The sequence below is a fragment of the Pavona decussata genome, unplaced genomic scaffold (genome assembly GCF_977016875.1).
Source record: "Pavona decussata unplaced genomic scaffold, jaPavDecu1.1 SCAFFOLD_31, whole genome shotgun sequence".
Lineage (NCBI taxonomy): Eukaryota > Metazoa > Cnidaria > Anthozoa > Scleractinia > Agariciidae > Pavona > Pavona decussata.
The window spans coordinates 96114-115140 of NW_028145454.1; the positions used below are offsets into that span (position 1 = coordinate 96114).

The 19027-nt window shown below is 36.5% G+C and overlaps 1 protein-coding gene across 1 annotated transcript; it reads right to left on the bottom strand.

The window, feature by feature from the left end:
• Nucleotides 1-377: 377 nt before the first annotated feature.
• LOC146484691 (uncharacterized) lies at nt 378-14426 on the bottom strand. The gene is made up of 7 exons (XM_085104437.1): nt 13938-14426; nt 9282-9726; nt 3441-3506; nt 2948-3012; nt 2490-2561; nt 2143-2277; nt 378-1083 (listed from the first exon to the last, which is right to left on the bottom strand). Exons 2-7 carry the CDS (start codon nt 9554-9556, stop codon nt 602-604), a joined length of 1095 nt encoding a protein of 364 aa, XP_084960563.1. The 5' UTR covers nt 9557-9726; nt 13938-14426; the 3' UTR covers nt 378-601.
• Nucleotides 14427-19027: the final 4601 nt, after the last annotated feature.

Genomic DNA, 19027 nt, shown 5'->3' on the forward strand with positions numbered 1-19027 from the left:
TGAAACCAATTGAGTAACCTCTCACATTATACGATATTTTATCAATGAAACTTTTTGAATTTCAAAAAAACGTTGTGTTACCTGCAACAATTATCGCAAGCCTCTAAGCGTAAATGTATTCAAATATAGTGACGTTTCTAGCACGCCTCATTCTAATTCTGACGAAACCCCATCTGGCGGCAAACGTGCTAATCGGTCACTTGCCATTTCTCCGAGGGTGGCCGCTTACTAGGGATTGACTGACAAATATTAAAATGGACTATGCCTTGCCAAAATACAAAATAGGGAAGTACTAAATGGATGACATAGTCCGTAAGTGGAATGTGCCCTTAAGGTAGCAGCTAGCCGAGGGTATTAAGAATTCTACATCATAATACGAAAAAAATTACAAACATTTATCAGGGGTTTCACTTTTCGTTTATTAATAATGCGTACAAGCGATAACAGCTAGAGGTTGGCAAGTCTCCTGTTTCACTTGTTTGACTAACCTACTTTTACAGCTTAGTTTTAAAGCAAATCAGTACAGTTTATAAAATCACTCGTCAGTTTATTATAATTGCTTTAGCCCGTTAATGACCCCTTCAAAAGGCAAGACATCCTGTCACTTGGTGCACACAGCGCAAGTCAACTCTCGACCGCCGACATATGGACCACACGGAAGTGAACCACAACGCCCTTGCACAGGGTAGAGCAAGGCACCATCCTTATTAGCCCCACTTCCAGGTACATACTCCGGGTCTTCGTCAACACAGATGAAGTCTTGGGAGCTCCTATGGGCATAATATTCAGTCATCAGGTATCCATGATACTCCTCGGTCCAGCCAGATGGACAATCATTCCGTGCAGGCATCATCAGCATTGAACCACGTGACTTGGCGAAGCATACGACACAAAGTGCGTCATGGTCATGAAGACTCTTCTTGAGAGGGTTTCCATTGTACCAAGTCACTTGATACTCTGCTCCGTACACATATCCCGAGTGCTGGTAGCCGTTGCTATACTTGTCATACTTTGGATTGTGTGGAAGGCAAAGGTAGTTAACTCCACCACCATAGTGTTGATGGTCCTCGCCACCAATTATTCCTGAAAATCAATAGAAATAATTAGAAAATCATTGTAGGTTGACCTTACAAAAAAGATAAGATAGTCAGTTTCTAAAGAAACTTTGGTGCTGCATTTTTGGGAGAGTGGAAACATATGTTTGTTTTTGCCAATGGAGTTGATAAAGTAATTTCGCCACCATAAAGAGATTCGAGTGCTTCCGTTTCGAGCGTTAGTCCTTCCTCAATGACACGGGATAGCGCTTAAAACGTCAGTACTAAAATTTCTTTAACGGTGGCCAACTTACCTTATCAATTCTGTTTATAAAAACCAATCATTTGATTTGACAAAAAAGCCCGAAAAGCATTACTCCAGTGTGTTTATGTTTATTTCATTAGTTACAGCTATGAACGAACTTTGCGGTATTGTAAGAGCTACATTAAATCAGTAAATTCATTGTCAAAAGTGCCTTTAAAATGCTTCAAAATGCCACTGAGGTTACAAAGTTCAATGAATGTTAGTAAAAGCTTACTAAAAGATTAAAATCTTAGGGATGGATAACATAGACGCCCGCGTGTTTTTCCACGTACAGAATAACTAACGGCTCTGAGATTTGGACTTGGGTGACATGAAATACACGATCCTCACCTTGTGTCCGGCTATAGGATTTAAAAATCCTGTACACAGCTATAGGATTTGAAAATCCTGTACACCGACAACTACCTCTGCAATCACGTTTCCATTGATTTCCTCTATTAAGCTCTGCGGCTGGTTGAAATAAACTCGTGCCACTTTTTTTCAGCCAATCACAAGTAAACCTAAAACAAATTTCACCTCTCTCACGCATTTATTTTTGCGCTCGGTGTATTTCTTTCGAGTTCTGACCAGTTTACTTACATTTTTGTGTTTGATTAGGATGATGAGAGTGATAATTTCAGTTTTTACTTTTACGACACTCAATTTAAAGCCTCTCTGTTGCTCTGAAGTCCTTGATAGAAAGAATGATTCTACTTCTCCCGTCCTCTCCGCTATATTTATTACATGGTTGTTTTATTCATTAGACAGCTTCTAAACAACATATACATGTTGAAAACCTTATACCTTTGTAGACGATATCAGCTCCACTAGGACACGTGGTTCTTCCCCAGCGCACATACTTGACCCCAGATTTCCCTGCTTGGCCTTTTTCGCCTTGAGCTCCCTTTTCTCCATTCCTTCCGACAGCTCCTTGGTCTCCTTCAGGGACAGAAGGAAAAGTAAAATACACTTGGTTAGTGCAAATCCATTCTGAGTGACAGAAAACCTCTTAGATTTCCCTAGTCCTCAGATTAAGGAGTCTTGTTAACATTGAAATCTATCATTGCTATTGTTGATTCAAGGCTAACCTTTTTGTTAAGCTGATAACAGCCTTTTCATTAGTTATGGCCAAGTAATGGCCTTTGCTATACCTTTTAGTCCTGTTTTCCCTGGGGGTCCGGGTGGTCCCATCCGTCCCAGACCATGATATCGACCATCTCTCACTAAAATATAAGGAACAACAAATGACCACATTGACCCCACAGACACCTTTTTTAAGTCTTAAACTGGCTGCTCTCAATTACATCATCTTTAATCTCCCCTCATTTCTAAACATATTTTCAAGTAATTTTCATTGGGATCATGGGGCAACCTCAATTGTCCACAAACAAAATGCTTCAGAACAAAAATGTTGAGAGCTGATACATTTCAAACGGTTACCTCTCATGTAAACAGTTCCAATATATTTTCAGTATTTTCTTAAGCTGATGCAGGCACGTCACGAAGGAGTGACTAGGTAGACGTTTCGACGTTGGTGTTGTTTTGGCGCTAAGTTAAAACAAAAGCTATTTTTTGAGATACGTATTTTATTCCTTTTAAGTATACCAACCAAGAAGGTAGGCCAAAAGCGACGAGTCACTTGATCGAGATGGAACGTGCACCATGGCATCAAGTCTGCAGAAAGATCGTAAGTGGACTACTGTATTAGCCAATTAAAAACTTTTCACACTCAGATAAACAGACCAGCATTCAAAATCCCAATACTAAGCAGCTCATTTCTCTGATGCACGCTGCCAATCAGAATGTGTACAACTCCGTGAATATAGAACCGCTATTGTCCAGTGTGGCTGGACAATAGCCATTAACTAACAATTTACGAGGACACCGTCTTTTTTATGCTGCCAAGAATGTTTATAGCTTTAGGATGATATGCTAAATGTGACCATTCATGATCAAATGAAAGATAAGAACAAAATGTTTGCACTAGGATGCAACACGTCAGTTAAAATCCAACGAAAGATCAAACAAAAACTAGATATAATTAAAAGCTCACACAGGAGAAAATTATGATGTCCTTTCAGAGCTGTAAAGAATGAATATACCTTTTCATGAACTTTGTCTCCATTTCTTGAAATCGTTTTTCCATTGAGCTTGTAGTTTTGTTGCGTCTGTGACAAAAAGATACAACAGTTAAGGAATAGTCGAGCCTGCGAATACAGCCACCATTTGCAGAACTGGGGGTTATGTTTTACTTCTGATTCGTCACCTTGAGTCTTAACACAATATGGCAAGATATATATGGCTTAAGTCATTAAGTTTACGTAACAATTAGAGCTATCATGTAGGTATGATAAAGTATGTGTGAGCCCACATAACATGACTTAGCAAAGTTTAAAGTGACGCTTTTCATGTGTCAGAACAGACCGGCCAGACTGGTTATTCCGCACACTAAAGGCACCATTCTAAAGAACTGGATCCGGTGCTAGTCGTTCGAGCTCGTTTTCTTTATCACAAAAATAAGGAGACCTTAACAGGAACAAAGAAAGTGAGAAAGAAAAAGAAGAAGAAGAAGACAAAAAGTAGGAGAACTTAAGCAAGAGAAGACGAATGAGAAAGAAACGAAAGAAAGTAAGTAAAAAGGAAACGACCAAAAGGAGAAAAACTGAAGTAGAAGAGGAAGAGTGAGAAAGAAAAAGAAGAAGAAGAAGACAAAAAGTAGGAGAACTTAAGCAAGAGAAGACGAATGAGAAAGAAACGAAAGAAAGTAAGTAAAAAGGAAAAGACCAAAAGGTGAAAAACTGAAGTAGAAGAAAAAGAGTGAGAAAGAAAAAGAAGAAAAAAATTTCAAAATCAAGTCAAAATTTCGGAAGGTGGAACCTTAGGGCGCTTGCCATAAGTCCGAACAGGCCAGTCGGACCTGTCATTTTGAAAATGAAATAGGCTGCTTTCGAGAGTTTTCGCTCAACACCCATTATTGCTATGCATACTATACAGAAATAAACTGATCTGGCTGGACAGTGCTGATTAAAAGTGGAATTCTCTTTGCAAATGGACTGGTCTGGCCGGCCAGTTCTGACTAATGGTAAGCGCCCTTAGTTAAAGAAAAAAAGCGAAAAAAACGAAAGAAATCAAGAAAACAACAAGAAAAAGACAAGAAGAAGGAGAACTTAAGAAAACAAAGAAGAGAGAGAAGGAAAGGAAGAACAGGATGCTGGTCATAAAATAAACAAAAAGAAGGAGATCCCAAGAAGGAAAGGAGAAGGAAGAAAACAATTAACAAAGAAGAACTTAAGAAGAGGAAGATGACTGGGAAAGAAAAGAAGAAGAAGAAGAAGAAGAAGAAGAAGAAGAAGAAGAAGAAGAAGAAGAAGAAGAAGAAGAAGAAGAAGAAGAAGAAGAAGAAGAAGAAGAAGAAGAATAGGAAGAAGAAGAAGAAGAAAAAGAAGAAGAAGAAGAAGAAGAAGAAGAAGAAGAAGAAGAAGAAGAAGAAGAAGAAGAAGAAGAAGAAGAAAATAGTTAAAAAGAAGGCAAAAAGAAGTGGAAGAAGAAGGGTGAGAAATAAGGAAAAAATGAAGATGAATTTTAAGTATAACAAGACGAGTATACAATGGGAAAAAGAAGAAGAAGAAGAAGTTAAAGAAAAGGACAAAACTACCAAGAAAAAGACCAAGAGTTTAGACGAACAGGAAAAAGATAAAAGAACGGGAACTTAAGAGGCTATATAAAAGAAAAAGTACAAGTGAGAACAAATAAGGCAGAGGAGGAAAGAGAACAAGAAAAAGAGAAAATGAAGGACAACTTAAATAAAAGAAGACTTAGTGAGAAAGAAAGAAAAGAAAATAACGAAAAAGAAATTGAAGAAGAAGCCAAAACGGAGGACCTAAGAAGAAGGAAAAGATTGAGAAAGGAAAAAAAAAGAAGAAGAAAAAGGCAAAAAGAAAGGGAAGCTGAGTAGACAGAAAAAAATCGAGAAAGAAAAAAAGAAAAAGAAGAAAAAGGCAAAAAGGAGGAGAAGGTGAGAAGAAGGAAAGGATTGAGAAAGAAAAAAAGAAGAAGAAGAAAGCAAAAAAGGAAAAAAAGAAAGGAAGCTGAGTAGAAGGAAAAGATTGTGAAAGAAAAAAAAGAAGGAAAAAAAAGGCATTAACACGGGGAAGCTGACTAGGACGAAATGATTAAAAAAAAAAAAAACAAGAGAAAGGCAAAGAAGGAGGAAGCTGAGTAGAAATAAAAGAGTGAGACAGAAAAAAGTAGAAGAAAAAGGAAAAGGTAAAAAGGACGTCATGCTGAGAAGAAGGAAAAGATTGAGAAAAAATAAGAAACGGCTAAAAAGGAGGAGAAGCCGAGAAGAAGAAAAAGAGTAAGACAGAAAAACGAAGACGAAGAAAAAGACAAAAAGAAAAGGTTAACCTGAGAAGAAGGAAAAGATTGAGAAAGAAAAAAAGAAAAAAAAAAGGGCAAAAAGGAAGGGAAGCTGAGAATAACAAAAATATTGAAAAACAAAAAAAGGAAAATAATAAGAGGAAAAATGGAGGGGAAGCTGAGTAGAAATAAAAGAATGAGACAGAAAAAAAAGAAGACGAAAAAGAAAAAGGGAGAAAAGGACGTTAAGCTGAGAAGAAGGAAAAGATTGAAAAAGAAAAAAAATAAGAAAAAATAAGAAAAAAGGAAAAAAAGGAGTGGAAGCTAAGAAGATGGAAAAGGTTGAGACAGAAAAAAAGAAGAAGGAGAAAAAGGCAAAATGGAGAGAAAACTGAGAAGATAGAGAAGGTTGAAACAGAAAAAAAGAAGAAGAAGAAAAAGGTAAAAAGGAGGGGAAGCTGAAAAAAAGGAAAAGAGTGAGACAGAAAGAATGAAGTTGAACAGGGGAAGCTGAGTAACACGTAAAGATTGAGAGAGAAAAAAGAAGAAGAAGAAAAAGGCAAGTGCAAAATAGAGGGGAAGCTGAGAAGATGGAAAAGGTTGAGAAAGAAAAAAAGGAATTTGAAGGGGGGAAGGTGAGTAGAACAAAACGATTAAGAAAGATACAAAGAAAAAGAAGAAAAAGGCAAAAAAAATTGCAGCTGTGAAAAAGGAAAAGATTGAAAAAGAAAAAAAGGAAAATAAGAAAAAGGAAAAAAGGTTGAGAAGCAGATTAGAAGTAAAAGAGTAAGGCAAAAAAAAGAAGGGCAAGAAGGAAAAAATGAGGGAAAGCTGAGAGAAAGGGAAGGATTAAGAAAGAAAAAAAAAGAAGAAAAAAAAAAGAAAAAGGAGGCTAAGCAGAGAAGGAGGAAAATATTAAGAGAGAAAACAAGGAAAAGAAGAAAAAGGCAAAAAGGTGGAGAAACTGTGTAGAAAGAAAAGATTGAGAAAGAAATAATAATAAGAAGAAAAAGGTAAAAAGGAGGGAGGCTGAGAAGAAGAAAACCATTGACAAATCGAAAAACAAGAAGGAAAAAAAAGGCAGAAAGGAGGAGAGACTGAGAAAAAGGAAAAGTTCCAGAAAGAAAAAAAGAAAAACAAAAAAAAGAAAAAGGCAAAAAGGAAGGGAAGCTGAGAAGAAAGAAAAGATTGAGACAGAAAAAGTGAAAAATAAGAAAAAGGCAAAAAGTAGGGGAAGCAGACTGGAAGTAAAAGTATAAGACAGAAAAAAAAAGGAAGAAGAAAAAAGCAAAAAAGGAGGATAAGCTGAGTAGAAGGAAAAGATTATAAAAGAAGAAAAAAGCAAAAAGGAAGGGATGCTTAGTAGGAGGAAAAGAGTGAGACAGAAAAAAAGAAGAAGAATAAAAAGGCAAAAAAAGTTGGGGAAGCTGAGGATAAGGAAAAGAGAGAGGGAGAAAAAAAGAAGACGAAGAAAATGGTAAAAAGGAAGGGAAGCTAAGGAGACGGAAAAGATTGTGAAAAAAAAAAAGAAGAGGAAGAAAAAGGAAAAAAAGGAGGGGAAGCTATGAAGAAGGAAATGATTAAAAAGGAAAAAAAGGAGAAGAAGAAGAAAAAGGCAAAAAGGAGGATAAGCTGAGAAAGGGGGAAAAGACTGAGAAAGAAAAAAAGAAAAGGAAAAAAAAAAAAACAAAAAGGAGGGAACGCTGCGTAGAAGGAAAAAAATAAGACAAAAAAATAGAAGTTGAAAAGGGAAAGCTGAATACCACGAAAAGATTGAGAAAGAAAAAAGAAGAAGAGGGAAAAGGGAAAAACGAGAGGAAGCTGAGTAAAAGGAAAAGATTTAGAAGAAAAGAGAACAAGAAAAAGGCAAAAAGGAGGGGAACTGAGTAGAAGGGATAGAGTGAGACAGAATAAAAGAAGAGGAATAAGAAAAAAAAGCAAAATAGAGGGAAAGCTGAGGAGAAGGAAAAGTTTGAGAAAGAAAAAGAGGAGAAGAAGAAAAAGGCAAAAAGGAGGGGAAGCTGTTAAGAAGGAAAAGAGTGCGACAGAAAACAAGAAGAAGAAAAAGAGGAAGAAAGGAGGAGTAGCTGTCTAGAAGGCCAAGATAGAGAAAGAGGAAAAGAAGAAGAAGAAAAAGGCATAAAATAGGGGAAGCTGAGAAAAAGAAAAAGGGTGAGATAGAAAATAGGAAGAAGAAAAAAGAAGGGATAGCTGAGTAGAAGGGAAAAAGTGATAAAAAAAGAAGAAGAAGAAGAAGAAGAAGAAGAAGAAGAAAAAGAAGAAGAAGAAGAAGAAGAAGAAGAAGAAGAAGAAGAAGAAGAAAAAGGCAAAAATGAGAAAAAGTTTAGTAGAAGGAAAAGAGTGAGGAAGAAAAAAGAAGAAGAAAAAGAAAACTGCAAAAAGGAGGGGAAGCTGAGTAGAAGACAAAGAGCTAGAGAGAAAGAAGAAAAAGAAGAAGAAGAAGAAGAAGAAGAAGAAGAAGAAGAAGAAGAAGAAGAAGAAGAAGAAGAAGAAGAAGAAGAAGAAGAAGAAGACATATGGGAAGGGAAAGCTGAGAAGAAGGAAAAGATTGAGAAAGAAATAAAGAAGAAGAATGAAAAGGCAAAAAATAGGGGAAGCTAGAAAGAAGGAAAAGAGTGAGAAAGAAAAAAACAAAGAAGAAAGAAGAAAAAAACGAGGAAAAGCTGAGTAGAAGGAAAAGAGTGAGACAGAAAAAACCAAGTAGAAGGAGAAAAAGGCAAAAAGAAGGGAAACTGAGTGGAAGGAAAAGAGTGAGAAAGAAAAATAAAAACATGCATGACAAAAGGAATGGAAACCTAAGTAGAAGAAGAAAAAAAAAAAGAAAAAAAACAAAGAAGAATGCAAAAATGAGGAGAAGATAAGATGGTTTCCAAGGCTACGATGCCTAAGGTCCTTCTGCTTCTTCGCGCTACTAAGGAAACCTTGAAAGGATGATTGACTAAGTTGACATAGTAACATTCCCTCCTTCAAAAAGTCTAATTTGCTTATGACGTAGGTTTTTGATTTATTTTTGCGCATATTTTACGATTATTTGTAGCCAAACGTGTCTTGTAATGACCTGTTCAAATACCTGTATTTTTGAATATTTTAGGAAAAGAAAAAAGAAGGACAAATCGGGAAAACGCATTTCAGTCCGTTTCCAGAATTCAAATATTAAAAGCTAAAATATTTTTCATCTCTGGTGATATGATTTATGGAATTCACACTTTTGTAAGTTCAAAATGTTTCCTCATCAAAACGAGTCTTTCATCGTGGGAATAAAATGGTCACCAATTTCTTTTATACTCCAAATTGAATAGAAAAATATCGCTCACACGGTTAATAACAGGAAACTCTGATCTAAATTTTCTGTACATAATTAACTTCGCAACTATTAGTGATTCTCTTACACAGTGAAACGGTTTAATTATCCTGAACAACGGCAGACTGAGTTCATCGCAAATTCTTCTCTTCATTTGAAACTTTCTTTTTTTTTTTTAAACAAATATCAATATATTCTGCATTCTTATATCACTTTCAATTAATTTGAAATTGCAAGAGTATGGAACCAACTGAGAACATACCTTTCTTCCATGGCTTGCAGTCGTTTTTCCAACTCCGCAATATTTTTAACAGCTCTCCGTTCGCGATGCAGCAAGGACTCCTTTCCGGTTGCTTCAGCACCATCAGTAGAGACTCGCTCGGAGTTTTGGACTTCTCCTCGACGTAATCCTTCGGGAGTTTCATCCATGGCGGAGATGTAAGCGAGATTTGCACAACACATCAGTAACACGGCCACAAAACGCACGCCGTTGCGCGGAGTTACTGCTGGGGAAGATTTCATGGGCTTTCCGCACATCGTAGCGTTTCAAATTCAAAGACAAGAGAATAACAACCGTCGTTCTGTATACCGAGGTAGCGTTGTGATGTTAAGTCGATTTCGAGGGGCATAAGGCTGAGAGATGGGCGAGAATTTTTTCGTGTATAAGTGACGTAAGCATCCACTGGAACAAGAGACTGGTATGATAACTGTCAAAAATAACAAACGGAAGTAGCATTAAGCTATGGGTGAATTTTTTGCCCAGTTTGTTCGTTTAATATATATAAATAATATATAGTAGACTGTGTCCAACTCAGGTGACGTATTTGGGAAGATTCAAGTTGAATGCCTGCAATCAAATTGAATCAATTCATCGCAAGGCCAAGTTTTTTGACCACCATATCATTACAGATAGCGCGCAACTCTCTAGAATCGTTAGAATTCTGTTGGACCTGTATTGACAGTTCTATTTTTCCAAGGTTAGTGTCCATTGTGTTTTTGTTTGTTCTTTTTGTTCTCCGACCAATAAGGTGAGGCGTTGCAAATGGTGTAGTATCACTTAACTCTATTGTTTCTGTTGTTTGTTCACTAAAGTGTTTTCATCCAATCATGTAAGCCGTTCTAAGTGGCTGCCTGGTGGCCAATAGGTCGAGTGGCATTCTCTTCATTTACGTAACACCAAAATAATATTTCTTCTTTCTTTCACAGTGCTATTCTTGTTAATTTTCATTCCGGTTATTTCAGTTGAGTAACTTGAACTCGGCAACTGTTATAAAGGTTGCGTTCGTTTGATCGTATTCGAGAATAACAATAAGCAGAATAGCTGTTATATTTATCTTTTTAAGTAAATTTGGGAAGACGTTCTTGCAAACTTTCGCTGACACATTATAATTTAGGAGCCAATTTGGACCAATTTGTAAATCCAGTTACTCCAAAAGCCTCCCACGAGGGATTTCTTGTCATCATTGTACGCATTCTTCGAACGCACCCAAAATTCAATAATCTCGGTAAACACAACAGTGGCAGTTTTACTATTCTTAGCTGTTGATACACGTATTCAATCATCGCAGCATTAACCGCTTCGTTGTTCAATTATCAGACCCCAAGCAAACTCCGTTCTGTAGTCATTAGTGAGCTTAACTGTCGAGATCCACTGAAAGACGGATGGTCAACTGACTATTCTTAAAATTTTACTTATACATGCAGGTGTATAGTTATTACCACAATCGTCCACCAACCACTTCCGGCTTCGATACTATTAACGCGGCATAATTATTTAAGATGATGTTATGAATATGGTTCAATTTAATTGAACCACACGAGACTCACCAATAAATCGTATTTGCTGACATAATAACGGCCTGACCCTTATCATTATTTTGAGGACATTTTTCAAAATAACTGGACCTTAATGGTATCTAGACTCAATGACATTCATAAATAATCGTAGTCTTACTTATTGTAGTCGGTGAAGAATAATCCGTTGGCTATTTTTCGACAAAAGGTAACTTTCCTCTTCTGTAATGTTGACTTCTTTCTTTTCACCAGATATTCAGCGCGTTTGGTTTATTAGTTTATTCTGAATACTGAAATTTCACTAAAATTTCAATCTGAATTTATCTATCATATCACAAAGAATATACTTTGTGCGGTTGTGTTTACCTTTGACTGCGCATGTTAGGAAGCTTGTTTTTACTATTGGTTCGCTATATGTAAACAGACTACCGTAACTGAGAAAGTAAATGTTTGCTCATATACTGTATTTCTACTGAGGTAACTTGTTAATTTTGCCAAAATATTAAGGCGACAAGTGACTGGTGAGTTGCGCATGAGCAGTAAGAGTTCCATCTTAACTGACGTGTCCGGTTTTTAGCTTTTGCTTCTCTAAATTGTATAATAGGCTGTTGAAAATCAGGAAGCATTTTCCTTGTGTTCCTCTTTTGCGTCCCCCTTTTTTTTTTACCTAATACAATTCTACGGTCCTGACCGAAGGCAAAATTGTCATGAATTTTCTTGTTAATGAAATTCGGTGTTAGCAAAATATCAGCGATTGTACAGCAGACGTAACAGGGATCAGTTCAAAACGGCTATCTTTTCAGAATGCGTCAGATGCCATAGGAATTCCAATTAAATTGTGATAAAAAAAACTAGTATTTTAGTAACGGCATATACCCTAAAGCCTCGCAACGGCGAAGTGTTAAAGAAAACGAGTTGTTCTTTACTCTACAGCAAAGGTATTTGAATAATAATGAATGAAATAACATTTCCTACGATTCTAAGGTTTTAGCTAAAGAACCCGAACATATGAAATAGCCTTGGCTTTAACTTAGGCAAATTTATCAAACGATCGGAGAATGAGGAGGCAACGTTGTAAATTTTGTAATTTTGCTTAATGTTCCCGTTCATTGCCTGTGAACAGATAAACACGGCCATATCAAAAAAGTCGGTTGGATTTGTTGAGTCAACTCTGTAATGATTTTCAAAAAGAGTGGCTAATGTAACGAGGGAAACGAAGGAAAATTTACAGGCGAAGTTAAATGAGAGGTTTAATTCCGTCATAAATTAAGTTTGTATCATGCAGAATTACCAAAGAATTACCAAACGAAGATTAACTGACTTCGCCTAAGTAAGTTGGGATAAAGCACCATTCAGTTGAAAACAGTCGCGCACTCTCACCAATGTGACCAGTGTGTTCGGCTGATTCAGCTTCATAAGTGGAGTTAAGGTGATTTTTGTCGTTTTGAAAAGACGGCTTTGAGTGAAGTCATAGCGGGTTATGAAAGACTGTAATGTCAACGGCAGGGGCCCATGCAACTGATGATTGCAGTGGGGTGAGGAGGGGATGGTGATAATATGCGTGTATCACGGTTCTACAACAGAGGCTGATAAGATGGCTACCCAGCGTTTAAAAACAAACAGTAAAGGCTACCTACAACTGATTTAGTCTGATCCAGGTGTTCATATTTAATGTGGAGCAACAAAAATCGTCATGCGTACGAAAAATACCCTTGGCGAGAAAAAACGAGAAGGAGTCAGTCTCCTCGCCGTGATCTTTTTCTTTTTTTTCGCATCTCAGTTTACTTCGCGCTGCTCCCGACTAATTGAACTGACGCCTGGGACAGGCTAAAAACTGACTGAAAAATTGTAATCGGAAGATTTTTTATCTCTTCCTTTTTTGAAGCAACCGTCTAAAGGAAATTCATTTTGCCGGAAGGATTTATCCGAATGTACATTGCGAGGAGATACTAAATGTTCAAATGTCCGATGTTTCAAAGCTGGCATGGTTGTATTCTACTATTATCTCTTCTGCTAAACACACCACACTAAAAGTACTACTGTCACGACAATTTTTAGTTACTTTTCATTTCAGATATTCAAATTCTATTTTGCGAATCATATATGCAATGTTTCGGCCAAACAATTGTAAATTAGAACAAACGTGTCAAATATATTTACACACTCAATTCTCTTCATAAGCTTTCCTTGAGCTTAGGTACGAATTTTTTTGAAGTTTGAGAGAGAAAGGTTTCCCAAAGATACAATTTTCTCCCGAAAATCGAGCCACACAGTATGGCCATGAAAGAAATGTCTATTCATGCAGTTAAACGTAAATTACTGTAAATTGTACTTCCGCGGCACTAATTTTACTATTATTTGTGCCTTTGAACAGAAACAGAAACATTAACAGAAATATCACTCGCAAGAATTTCATTATTTTCAGTCCCTGCCCTTGAGAAATGTCGCCCTCCTCAGCGGATGCTAAAAAGTCTCCACGGTAATGGTTGTCATGCAAGAAAGGAAGATTCAGTTGTAAAATTTGCATAATACAAAGCCGTTTTAGCAATTTTGTTCTTATAATTTTGAACCATTTTAAAAGGTAAGAAGAGGAGCAAATCAGAGGTCCAAATTTCGATATAAAAGCTGAAACATAGCGTGCCAGTACCTTAGGAATTGATCAGGCACGGATTCAAAGCGCTCTTGACTAATCACATCCTCCTAGAATCAATGTTCGGTGTCTTAGTTTCAAAGGAATGTTCCAGCATTTGAAAGACAAGTATACGCATATACACAAAATCACAAAAAAGGAAAAAATGAAGAAACACAGCCGACAGCAAACTCTTACTGGACATTGCGAAAATGAATCAAGAAAATATCAATGAATGTTATCAATGAGTGACACGCCATACCGAGTAATCATGAGCCCTTAGCTAGTTTAAATATATCTGGTATTTTTACATTTCTATCACAGCTATTCGTCGTGATTCGGTATTATCGATGGCCGATGTTTGCCACTTTTTAACAAAAGATATGCCGGGTTCAAACTTTAGTGTACTGTACGAACATTTTTTGTGTCATATCATAGGCAACGTTATACTGAAATAATAAAAATAAATAAAGTAATCAAAACAAAATTACTTACCTTCAAGATCGTCCGCTTTCATCTTGCTTAGAAAATTTATAGCTGTTTCAAACCGGTGTTAAGTTGCTGCTTGCTCCGAACACAACTGAATATGGCCGAATCCCGGTAAGCGGTGCTGGGAAATTGTCACCGGGTCTCCTTGGAAAGACAATTTGTTCGCGCCTAAGATTTCTGTGTTTCATGTTTACTGAGAGAAATAAACCCGATCGCGAGGAGAAATCCCACGATAAAGAACTATTAAAAGCAATTAACGCTTCTAAAGCGCCACACACGATCAGAAAATTGTTTCTTTGATGGTACCCCTCCTCGGATTTCATTCATTCAGTTGATATTGAAAAACCATAAACCACGAGTGCATTAATTTTGTTGCGGTGTAAGAGTATTTATGCTAAATTTCCAACTTAGCTGTCAAATACGTGAATCCTTTTGTCGTTTGTCAGTTTACATTTTTCAGTCAGTGCAAACAGTCTTTCCCCATAGCTGTTGACATTTCTCTAGGCCATCGTCGATTGTGCTAGAATAATGTTTGGCATAATTTGGAAAAGCGAGCGTAATTTTCGCACTTTTTTTAAAAGTAGCACTGCTAGCATATGATCGGCATATTTTTATTTATTTATTTATTTATTTTTATTTTTTTAAGGGAACATTACCGGAGTCATGACAAACTTGTCTCTAAGATTGATTATTTTCAAATTCTGTCCATGGTTCAGTCTATTTTCATTCGTCTGGGGGAGGGCGAAGAAGGTTACCGCATTTGGAGGATTGCATGTGACGTCATGGCGGCCATGTTGGTGGATAGGAACAAAACGATTTTTGTCCTTTGAGAGTTAACTTCGATTTTTATTCAAACTATGTGGGCAAATCCACCTATACTACGTCATTCGTCGTCGAGAGGACTGTGCACACCGGAAGTAAAGATTACGTCGGCCATAGTAAGCCAGAACATGCTTAAATTGCTAGAGATCGGAACATGTTATATGTGATACTAACATCGTACACTCTGACAGAGGATAACCGATGATAGGTGCATTACCCAAATGAGCTGTTGGGTGCCCCTGAAAAGCATCAGGGATTCTAGAATAGCTAATAGAAGGAAAAGAAGACGAGTTAGAAAGAAAGAAAATAAAGTAAATAAGAACAAAAAGAAAAGAGACTGAGAACGAAAAGGAAGAAGAAGAGAAATAAAAGAAAAACACCTAAAGGGAAGAAGAAGAGTGAGAAAGAAAAGAAAAAAGAAAACGTAGACAAAAGGAAGGTAAACCTTAGTTAAAGAAGAAAAGCAAGAAGAACGAAAGAAATAAAGTGGGCAACAAGAGGAAGACAACAAGAAGGAGGACTTAAGTAAGAAAAGGCGAGTGAGAAGGAAAGGAAGAAGAACAAGAAGGAAAAGAAGATGATGAAAAAGAAGAAGAAAAGCGAGAAGGAGAAAGGAAGAAGAAGAGGAAGAAAACTAAAAAGAAGAAGTTAATCGGTGGAAGAAGACTGAAAAGAAAAAGATGGAAGAAGAAGAAGAAGACATAGATTAAAAATAAGGCAAAACTAAGTAGAGGAAGAAGAGTGAGAGAGAAAAGGAAAAAAAAAAACTAAGTATAACAAGACGAGTACACAAGGAAGAAAAAGCAGTTAAAGAAGACAAAACTAAGAAGAACTTAAGTAAAGAATGCAGAAAAAGGCGAAGAGTGGAGACGAAAAGGAAGAAGATAAAAAAGACAATAGAGAGGGGAAATTAAGTGGCTGTAAAGAAGAAGAAGGACGCGTAAGAATAACTGAGGCAGAGGAGAAAAAAAGAAGAAAAAGACAAAAAGAAGGAGAACCTAATTAGAAAAAGGATTAGTGAGAGGAACAAGAATTGAAAAAAAAAAGGAGAAGAAATCAAAGAAGAGAACAAAAAGGACAATCTAAAAAGAGTGAGAAAGAAAAATGAAGAAAAAAGAAACAAAAAGGAGGGGAAGCTGAGTACAAGGAAAAGATTGAGAAAGAGAAAAAAAAAAGAAGAAAAAGGCAAAAAGGAGGAGAAGCTTAGAAGAAAGAAAAGAGTGAGACAGAAAAAAAAAGAAGAAGAAAAAAGCTAAAAGAAGAGGAAGCTGAGTAGAATGAAAAGAGGAAGAAAGGTTAAAGAAGAAGAAAAAAAGAGGACAAGGAGGGAAAGCGTATTAGAAGATGAATATTGAGCAAGTAAAACTAATAATAAGAAAAACATAAAAAAAGGTAAGGTGAGAAAAGGAAAAGATTGAGACAGAAAAAAAAGAAGGAGAAAAAGGCAAAAAGGAGGGGAAGATGCGGTAGAAGGAAAAGAGTGAGAAAGAAAAAAAGAAGAAGAAGAAAAATAAAAAGAAGGGGAAGCTTAGTTGAAGGAAAAGATTGAGAAAGAAAAAAGGAAAAGAAGAAAAAGTCAAAAAGGAGCTGAAGCTGAGTAGAAGGAAAACAGGGAGAAAGGAAAAAAGAAGAAGAAGACAAAGACAAAAAGGAGGGGAAGACTTAAAAGATACAAAGGTAGGGAAACTGAGTAGAAAGAAAAGAGTGGAGAAGAAAAAGGAGAAGATGGAAAAGACAAAAGAGGAAGGGAAGCTAATTAGAAGGAAAAGATTAGGGAAGAAAGAAAAGAAGAAGAATAACGAGGCAAAAAGGAGGGGAAGATGTGTAGAAGGAAAAGAGGAAGAAAGTAAAAAAGAAGAAGAAGAAAAAGAGAAAAAGGAGCTTTGTAGAAGGAAAAGAGTGAGAAAGAAAAAAAAAAAAAAAGAAGAAGACAAATACAAAAGGTAAAATTTACATAAATATATGCTCCTGCTTGTCAAGTCTTTTGTTGTAAATTTTACCTTTTGCACGACTTCACGTTATGATAAAATTTCAAAGCACGTGAATAGCAGAAATAGACCGGAACAAACAAAATCGTCAGTTCTTTTTGGAGAAAGCGAATAAACGACTGAAACTTGACCAAGATTCAGCCTTCTTATCTCACACCAATTTCGGTTTCTGGGGCTAAAATTTACATGGATATCGAAAATGATTCTTACTTAAACCTCCTGTAATTTAATAGAAAAATCTGTAGGGGCATTTTATAGATATCTCGATTTATGTAAAGTAGGAACTTTTTCATTTATCTGCGCATTATTTCCACCGTTTTTAAACATAAATATCTTAAAATTGGAGACACCCATGAAGCTCAATATGAGGAAAGACCCTTTAACAGAAAAGACAAAGTGTCAAGTTTTATTTTGCAAGAGATATCGGCAAAAAATGGGGGAATAAACAAAATCACCCCGTAAAAATTAATTCATTATTTACTTGAAAACGCTCTTACAGATTTCTTTTTCTAATTTCGCCTACAAGTTGTCTAGATTTAGTAGTTTAAATCCCTAAAGTCTCGTCATAAAGTGTTTTACTAGATTTCGAGATAATCGACAATGTTTCAAATAAGAGGCTATGCACTTCCGTTGCTATGGTAATAGCTGTTGCCTGGCAACAGATGAGAAAATTAACTTTGATCATATGTTGAAATGATGATGTAGTATGAAGGAGATCGAAGTTTATCTTTTAAGCGAGATTGTAATTTCAAAGCTTCCACCGTAAGTCTAGAAAAACTGCCGCGAGCCTTCTTAACAGTATTAAATTTAGGAAAGGGAGAGCCAGCTTTGCGTAAATTGTCATTCTTACATTGTTTCATGCACAAATATTTCACAAAGTACACACGTACACTGTACTAGAGCTAATGAGTTTCTTACCCATACACTACAGTACTATGAGTGAATCTTGTAAATGCCTGGTTACTAAACTTGCTAGCATTGTTTGGGAAGCAGAAGTGTTTTTGGATGTCACTGGCCACAGTTTGAAGAAAGTGGCAGCTTTTGATTTCTTTTGTAAAATTACATGAGTTATGAAACAAACTGGGAGCATGATTTTCAATCGATAAGTACAACTGTTTATATTAGATATAACCATCTCCTAGCCATTCTACCCAGTGGTTTATGTTCTGCATCAGTGAAGTGTATTCCTTTATCCAGGTTTATGGGCCTTATGAGACCCGCATGATGTTACAGTGGTCAAAAGCCGCGAGTATAGCTTTTTTTAAAGTCAAATTCGTCCTCAGGGTGTCTCCTCTTTACGTCCCAGGGAAGTTTTCTTGCTCCCTGGGACGTGAAGAGGAGAGACCATGGAAACGAGATTGTTTTTACGTTTGCTTGTTTGTTTCATAGTAACTGATAAAAGGCAATGGTTATGAAGCCTGACAAACTTCTTTGTTATATGTTTTTGTTAGCATTGTTGGCCTTGAACGTGCACAAACCACAGTAGACTTTGAAATGTGTTAGAGCAACTGACCAATTGAAACGTTCCTGATAAGCTTTCAACTGTAGTGTGAACGTTTAAACAAGGATTTTGCACAGCCCTTCCAACATCAATTACAGCACCATTGTTGCCATGACAAGGTTTTATTACTATGTTTGTGTGTGTTTTGTTGATTACCCAAAATTAGCTTCAACATGTTTGTCACAACCCAAGGACAAAGTTTCAGTTAAAAACCATTGCCGGGAAACGATTATTCTCAAGACTTTCTTAATTGTCTTTTTTCTGTATTGATGTCACGTGCAAATCAACTTTGCGGGAAGATTCGGTTCATTGGTCACCAAATGAACATTTCAAAGATACGTTGCACTCGTTACAATATTTTCTTTTCAGTCGCTGGGGACTCAGACTTTAACTTTGTCCCATGCTCGATGATAAAATAAGATATTCATCTTTTCTTTGTCGTTTACCGGGCTTAAAGTTTACTGTATTTTCCTTTCTTTGCCACTTTTGTTGGTAAAAATGAGCGAAAATCTTGAAATTTGACATTTTGATGGCATCGCGCTATCAACTACAATAATTTATTCATCTTTCTCTCGGGAACTCTCTGAAGATCGCTTATCTGTCAAAGAGCCTTCTTGACTGAAAGATCATCATCACCATCGTCATCATCATTCCTTGTTTTTTTTTTATCCCGAAAAATATGACTAAAACTAATCTGGAACTTGTTTTTATTCGTTAATTTATTTGTTTTTCGTCGAAGGGTTACTTTGATGCAGGGTGCTGGGTGTGACAAAACAGAACCAGGC

What these genes read in the sequence shown, in the direction of transcription:
- LOC146484691 (XM_085104437.1), bottom strand. Translation starts at nt 9,556, where the DNA reads ATGTGCGGAAAGCCCATGAAATCTTCCCCAGCAGTAACTCCGCGCAAC. An exon ending in CTGCAAGCCATGGAAGAAAG is followed by an intron (nt 3,507 to 9,281) that starts GTATGTTCTCAG and finishes TTTTTGTCACAG; the next exon opens with ACGCAACAAAACTACAAGCT. An exon ending in GCTTTTGGCCTACCTTCTTG is followed by an intron (nt 2,562 to 2,947) that starts GTTGGTATACTT and finishes CTTATATTTTAG; the next exon opens with TGAGAGATGGTCGATATCAT.